Source organism: Papaver somniferum, unplaced genomic scaffold, assembly GCF_003573695.1.
Source record: "Papaver somniferum cultivar HN1 unplaced genomic scaffold, ASM357369v1 unplaced-scaffold_114, whole genome shotgun sequence".
In the NCBI taxonomy this organism is placed as follows: domain Eukaryota; kingdom Viridiplantae; phylum Streptophyta; class Magnoliopsida; order Ranunculales; family Papaveraceae; genus Papaver; species Papaver somniferum.
In genome coordinates, this window is record NW_020620381.1 from 3,971,042 (window position 1) to 3,978,608 (window position 7,567).

General features: G+C 36.7%; 1 protein-coding gene across 1 annotated transcript; it reads right to left on the reverse strand.

Annotated features, from left to right (window-relative positions):
- Positions 1-259: 259 nt before the first annotated feature.
- On the reverse strand, positions 260-4,030 carry LOC113328668 (putative PAP-specific phosphatase, mitochondrial). The gene is made up of 9 exons (XM_026575702.1): positions 3,863-4,030; positions 3,689-3,779; positions 3,503-3,605; positions 3,170-3,381; positions 3,008-3,067; positions 1,889-2,280; positions 1,205-1,283; positions 1,054-1,104; positions 260-575 (listed from the first exon to the last, which is right to left on the reverse strand). Exons 1-9 carry the CDS (start codon positions 3,970-3,972, stop codon positions 426-428), a joined length of 1,248 nt encoding a protein of 415 aa, XP_026431487.1. The 5' UTR covers positions 3,973-4,030; the 3' UTR covers positions 260-425.
- Between the last annotated feature and the right edge of the window lie 3,537 nt (positions 4,031-7,567).

Genomic DNA, 7,567 nt, shown 5'->3' on the forward strand with positions numbered 1-7,567 from the left:
CTGCGTCCAGTAAGATTAAGCATTTGAATAATTTACCACATTACTAGATATCCCAATGGCACAATGAGACTGCCAACTGTTGCGCCAGTCAACTTGACGGCTCACCCGCAAGAGAGTTAAGAATAAAAGGAAGACCAGCTGGGACTTGGTTCACTTGGCATTACCTGTCTGCACTACTTGCATGCAAGCTGGTCCCCATATGAGATGAGGTTCTGCATTCCTAAGATCAAGCATATACCGAAAAATGATAGACAGCAACTAGAAAGTCTAGGGTTATGTATAAATAGGGCTGGGTGCACGCCACTATAATTAAATGAATCACAACATAACAATTATACATACAGATGCTGACTGCAGCATGTATAAAATAATGAGATGAAAAACTGAGAAAGGATCAACACAAAGAAAAGATCATAAAGTTTCAATCAAATGACAGGCAAAACGGAGGAGATAACCTCCAGGATTTCATTATGCACGTTACCATTTGTTATAAGCACACCACCAGAAGGAAAGATGAGCCTCCTCTCAATCCGATCTGCAGCAAGGTCAAGCTTCCTTCCCGTCCAGTCAGTGACCTGTTTAGAAATGGTCAGTTACCCAAAATCATGAGATCCCTATAATTTTGAAGAAGGGATTAAATTAAACAATGGTACCAGAACTGATCATGACTTTGGTAATAAGCGGAAAGCATCAGATGTTTAGATTCAGTTTATTTCTTTTTCTTTTCTTGGTAACATATTGGTGCTGGCAACAATTTTTGACCTATATAGATTCTTAGTATTATTCATGTCCACATCAGACCTGACGGAAGACCACATAAAATTCAATTTAACCATTTCTTATCTTTGGTTTGTACATGTAATCTATTACGCAAATACTCTTCAAATCATGGTGCACAGACCAGAGGAAAATTAACAGCTACACCAAATTTCACACCCTAGAGAAAGAAAATTAAAATAAATATATAGACAGCAGAGCTTCTAGATACTGACACTTAAATCTGTTTGTTCACATGAATTAAAGGCATAAGGAGATAGCAAGAAGTGAGTGTACCTGCCCCCCTGCTTCGTTTACACATATTATTCCAACAGCATGATCCCAGGACTATATTGCAGAATTGTGGCAGAATCATCAATTACCAAACACTAATGTTGATTGCTAATCTACTACAAAAACTGGTTAAATAACTCTTTCTGTAACTAACCTTGACAGGCTTTTCTGCCTTTGCTTGATAAATAAACACTGAAGCCCTACCTGATGCCACCATTAAGTACTTACAAAGGCTGCAAACAGGAAGGATGTATGAGATATGCAAATCTTTAGCTAGGAAATGATGTCGAGCTCTAAGAAATAAAAACAGACAACAGTGGCATGCAAGTATCCCAAATAACTGTATCAACATCAGAGAATCAAATTACCTTGTCACGCAATCCTTATAGGCATAAGAAATGAAAAGTTACTCACTGCGCACTAACTTTAAAAACCCAGAAAAGAATTAAGAACCTACAACATTCTGAAGTCTCCTTTATCCTAAATAACTGTATCAACATCAGAGAATCCATTTATGGTGTTTGATTAAGCGTAAAAAAGGGCAAATTACTCACTGAGTCACTGCTCTAACTTCTATAACTTAACAACCTACATCTTTTTGAAATCTCCTTTTACAGTGTGTAGTTAAATTAGTGTGTTTGAAGTGAACCCTACAACATTGAGATATTAATGCACTGTATTCTGAGTTGGTAACTAATGTGTCCTAACTTGGTCTTTTATCGTCCTTTATCAACCCAAAATGCAGGCAGTTAAATCCAAACCTAAACTCCTGATGATGATTGCTAGGGAACCCGTCATATATTATTTAGATGCAAACAAAAGAAGGTGAGATCTAAACCTTCCGCAACAAGTCGGCACAAGAAGAACTTGTTTATCCCCAAGATTATCAGAATTAGTGGTTGCAGTGTAAAGAGTAGATAGTGGCAATGATTCCCAGGTCTGACTTTCAGAAATACAAAATCTAGCCTCATGCACCAAGCAACTTTTTTCCACATAACATCTGCTCCAACTGCTCTGCGCACCAACCACGCTACCCAGAATATTTGATAAACTCTTCATCCAAGTTCCACAACCCACATGGGATGCCATGATAGTTCCTGATCCAGATGGTAGACCAGATTTGTCTGTCTGGTCTTGATTGGCAGTTTTGCTGGAAGAATCTTCCTGCCAGTTAGGGCAACCCATAACTCCTAATGTAACCTCTCCTTCCACAACAAGAGCCAAACCTACCTGCATTTTTTGAATACTTCCTTAGACAATTAAGTAAACCATGAGACTGAAGACTAACAACAAAAAAAGTTATTGATTGTTTTCGAGCAATGAATTTCCTAAATTCAAATGTGCTGTTGTTTGGGGCAAGGCGTATGACGCGGCTTTGGGTATAAAATATAGAGCCGCACATAAGTCATACATTGTTTTCTAACTAGAAAACCCAGCTAAGGTGTTATATTACTGAAAACACAAATGTTTTGGGCTTTATCTCAGTTAATAAAGTGAGACCAAGATCAAAATAAAGGCCAAAGTGCTACAATTAGAGCTTGTGTTGGTTAATTAGGTCTTCAGAAAGAACTCTGGATAAAGGTGGCGTCTTGGCAGGGAAAGGCGTCTAAGTACCAAAACTCCCACTCATGGTGGCTGGTGCCTAGACGGTGCCTCATACAGCATAGGGCCTTGACCTTTAAAATTTCATCATGTTCTGTTTTCATGCTCAAAGTAATACAACTATCCGTTGATTGTGGCATATTGAAAAATTGCATTTCACATCCCTTTCTTTAGATAGTAATGCACGATGTAATATCAACTAGGTCATTGGACCATCTCGCATTTTGCAGAATTGCAAGTTAACTAACAATAATATACATTCTCTATTCCAAGAAAATGTTTCCTGATTCTGAAAAGGCTTTTTCACATACAAATGCCGAAACCAAAAGCATAACTATTAACAAGTAAAACATACCACGTATAAGGCCTCGCTACCTTTCAAAAACCCACGCGTGCCATCAATCGGATCAAGCACCTATAAAATTCATAAAATTATTATCCAACTCAATAAGCAAAAGATAAGTAGGAAGTTACTCAAATCTCAATAGTCAACCACCTATACTAAGTTTACACTCACCCAATACGTAGCAGGCTTATCTCCAAAAGTAAACCCATCCTTCCCCCCTCTATCAATCGCTTGTAAAACAACATCCCGAGTTAATGGTTTCTCAGTTGAATCTGCTTTATCTATTACAGTATTCACAATAGAATCCACCACAGAATTTGATGTCAAGAATGATGAGTCCTCTTCTGCCACCAATGGAATTGAAGGAAATAATCTACCAAGCTCTGTCAAACAAACACATTTCAGAAAAACCTTACATAGTAAACAACAAATTTTTCCAATTTCTGAATCCTAAAAAAAAAAAAAAAAAAAAAACATAAATTGAGTCTTTATAGTTGAAATTACCCAAGCTAATTAGAGCTTGAACTCCAAAATCCGCTACAGTAACAGGTGTTTGATCATTCTTTTCGAGAATCCTTTCATCACTAGATAACAATGATTTCTTGACCTAATTGATTTCATGAGCCCAAATTTAGGAATTTTAACACCAAATTATTCAATGAAATCTCAACAGAAATGAAAAAATCTTACATCAACACAAAGACGACAAGCTTTCTCAACAACGTCCACTGCAGCTTGAAGCTCTCTGTGATACTTTCCTTTCTGAGGAAATGAACTTGACCTGAAAACTCAGATTTTTTTAAGATCAAAATTTCTCGGGAAACCCAATTTCAATGCCGATTAGTTTTAATGGAGAACAAATACCTGACACTCAGAGTCAGGATATGCGAGGATTTACGAAAAGGAGAAGAGTAATTAGGTTTTGTAAATCGAAGCAGAGAAAATTGAGAAGAAGAAGAGCGCAAGATATCCATGGAGATTGTATTGAAGAATCCTCACTTCAGTTCAGTCCGTGATGATGAAAAAGAGGCACGGTATTGGTCCTTCCACATTGGCCTTACGGGAGGACTAGAGTTCAAGGGCCTTTGTAGGGGATGGCCCAGTTGGATAGACCGACTCTCTACTTGAGGCCAATGCACTCAATTTCGACCGAGATGGCCGAGATTCCACCGGAAATTCCGGTTTCGGCATTCAAGATAGCGAAATGTTTAATTTCTCCGAGGCAGGAATCTGACTGGAATAGGACGGAATTTCTGATTGAATTTTGCCTGACTTTGTTAGAATTGATCGGAACTGGTCCAAAATCTCCGTTGAAGTAGTTTTTGAAATTTATATGAATTCTTATTTTCTATTCTTTTAAATGAAGATTTCTTTACTTTTATGAAAATTGGTAGTATTTTATAATATTTGTATGTGAAAAACGTTTGATATACATTTACAGGTATTAAATTTTGAAAATGGAATTTCGGTAATCATTCTGAGATTTCAACCGAGAATCACCACTACATAAAGTTGTCCCAGTGTCTCGGTCCTGACCGGGATGCACTGAAATATGGAATTGACTACATTGCTTCAGATTCTATATTGAGTCTCCACTCTGTAATTAGATAGAGTTTGCAGATCTCATAGAAATGCCTATTCCTGTTGAAAAAACAAAGTTTGGGTTACACTTAGAAGAGCAAAGTAGTGGAGATAATATCTAGGAGTCTTGGAACTATGATTGTTCTGGCTCCAAGCTTTCAAGTTGGTATAAAAAATTGTTGTTGTTAGAAATAACGTCAGATCATAAAATTGTAGTAAATTTGGAAACATCCGTCCTAATGTCAACAGTCTCAACCTCACTCTCAAATACTATCTCTCCTCTAATTCCATTAAACTCAATGATCCCTTCATCCTTAAAACCGAATTTGAACTTGTAAAACACTATATTATTTTCGAGGAGGAATTGCTCAAGCGATCAATGGAAAACAAAAATTCATAGCCCTCCTCAAATTTATTCTTTTCATCTTATTAATAGTACTCTTACATATGAATATTCCACAGCAATGATCTTTTTTTATTTTAGTTAGTTTTATTTGATGTGGAGCAAATGTGTCGGCTCGAATGGTGTAACAGAGTGAGATAAGATTTTCAATTCGATGGTTGTTATCTTATCTTGAGGATGTTGCCAAAATATGATGAGGTTAGATTAACATCCCAACTATGATGCATCTTTCATTTGTATGATGCATCTTTTATATTATTAATATAAAACTAGTGTTTCTTTCATTAAGTTTAGAATTTTAATTTACATTAGTACCTCTTTCATTCATCTAGATAATATAAACTGACATAAACTTACAATAAAGACTTTAAAAGTAAAAATCTGGGACAATGTTCTTCATCTTGTTTATCTTCTTCATTTCACCAAACTTCCAATCAATGCGCTCATGAACGGAGTTTCCTTTGTTTATCTTCTTCTTTGCCTTCAAATTTTCCTTGCCTTGAACTTTTCTTTGTCTTTTCTTAGTTGGAGGTTTGATTTGGTTAATATCCAAAACTTGTAGAATTCTTTGGTTTTTACGAATTTCTTTATAACCTTCACATATATACTAACGGCGTCTTCAAGTACCACTACGGAAAAATCAAGTTGGGTAGCCAAGTCAAGTTGGGTAGCCAAGTCAAGTTGGGATTCAAACCTTGCCATTTTGAAAGATAAGATAGATATTTTTATATAAAAAATTTTGTTTAATTCTTGTGTTTGATTGTCATATTTTTATAGCGGTGGAGCCGTTGGAGATTTGAAATGAAACGAACAGTGGAGACTCTATCACTTAAATTTTTTACCATAGTAACGCGGCCAGCTGGCATGACAAATGGGTTGGTTAGCCACCCCCATAAGAACCGGCCTTAGTACTCGATGAAACATCCAATACTGGTGAGCATATTAACAGCTAATTAGTACTTACACTACTAATAAAAAGATATAATCAGAATAAGATTAGTATCATGAATAATGCAGTAACAAGATAACAAATTTAACCACCAAGTAGATACAATTTTGCGTGACGCTTATCTTTTTATCCTTTTGATTTAATTTCGTATTACATCTTACTTTTACAAATAAAAAACAACAACCAAGACAGAGAACTGACAGATCAGAGGCTAAAATCATACAAGGACCTAATCTTTCATCTTGTATTCTATATATTTCCATTGAACTAGCGCCGAGAAGAGAACACTTCCACTAAAGAATTTTTAACTTTGGGAGGAAAGATCATTATGCTCATATATTTCCTGGTTGTTGATGATACTATTTGGGAACCACCATCTGCCCATGAATTTCTTGCGATGTGTTTGTATCATCAATGGATCTGTTGTTTTGAAAGGAAGCTAAGGTTTTGGTTTCATCCTTTCATTTCCATCTACACAAGGAGACGAGGAGGCACAAATAACAAAACCTAGAAAACTAAACTACTTACAAGGGATGCAGATCTGACCTTTTGTTAGGGTTTGCCTATTATCATTCATTTCATAAATCTAATGGCTTATCTATGTATTCAACTGACAGTGTTTGTTTACCGGCGTATCTATGTTTACCGGCGTACATGTGGAGAGTTTTGAATTGTTGGATTTATGTGTGGGTAAAATACCCGATGGCCACGTGTCAACATCTCGAGGGATGAATGCACGATAAGATTATGAGATAGGAGCATCGAATCATCCTCTAAAAAGGATAGTTTGTCCAAGTCGAGAAACCAGTTACAGCGTCACATGAATGACGCGTGTAAGGAGCAGTCTAATTTGCTCAGACGGTCAAGTCTAAAAAGGAAGACCGCATTTAATGAAGGATAAGGACGAGAGTGGACCGATATACATCGTGACGGAAGACTCGGACGATCTATACTACTACCCGGAGGTGATAGAGCACAAGGTTCTCCTTAAAAGAGCAGCGCGATACGAAGAGGAGTGAGATAACTCGGAGGAAGAACCAGACGAGCCATCACGAGGGATAGTATAGAAAAAGTCCGAAGCAGTTACACCGATGAATGACAGCTCACCAAGCTCGGACGATCAAGCCACCACGAGTTTATTTCGCCTATAAATACCAGTCCATGTAGAAGGAGATGGACAACTTATGTAAGATTAGATGGTCTTTCTACAGAGAATTCCTGAGAGAGATCTAGATAGAGATAAAGTAATAAATCTAGAAGAGATTTGTAACTCTTTCAAGGGTAAGACCTTATAATCAATAAGAAAACATCTTCTTTCTCGTGGACGTAGGTCTTCATGGCCGAATCACGTTATATGCTTGTGTCAATCTTTACATTTCATACTCTTTACGTCTTGTTCATCTTGAATCTTGTATGTTTTAGTAGTTTTTAGTCTTTAATTTCACTTGGGTGTAGTCATCAGAAAATATGCAACCACATTTTGGTGCTAGAAACAGGGAGGTATGAATATCTAATCTACCTCCCTAATAACAACTCTATATTGTTTTCATAATCTCCATAAGAGAGATGTTTCCTTCATACTACTGAGTAGAGTCCTGTTGAGATGAATGAGTAGAGATAGAACTCAAACATGATC

What these genes read in the sequence shown, in the direction of transcription:
- LOC113328668 (XM_026575702.1), bottom strand. Translation starts at nt 3,972, where the DNA reads ATGGATATCTTGCGCTCTTCTTCTTCTCAATTTTCTCTGCTTCGATTT. An exon ending in ATCCTGACTCTGAGTGTCAG is followed by an intron (nt 3,780 to 3,862) that starts GTATTTGTTCTC and finishes CTGAGTTTTCAG; the next exon opens with GTCAAGTTCATTTCCTCAGA. An exon ending in ATAAGCCTGCTACGTATTGG is followed by an intron (nt 3,068 to 3,169) that starts GTGAGTGTAAAC and finishes TGAATTTTATAG; the next exon opens with GTGCTTGATCCGATTGATGG.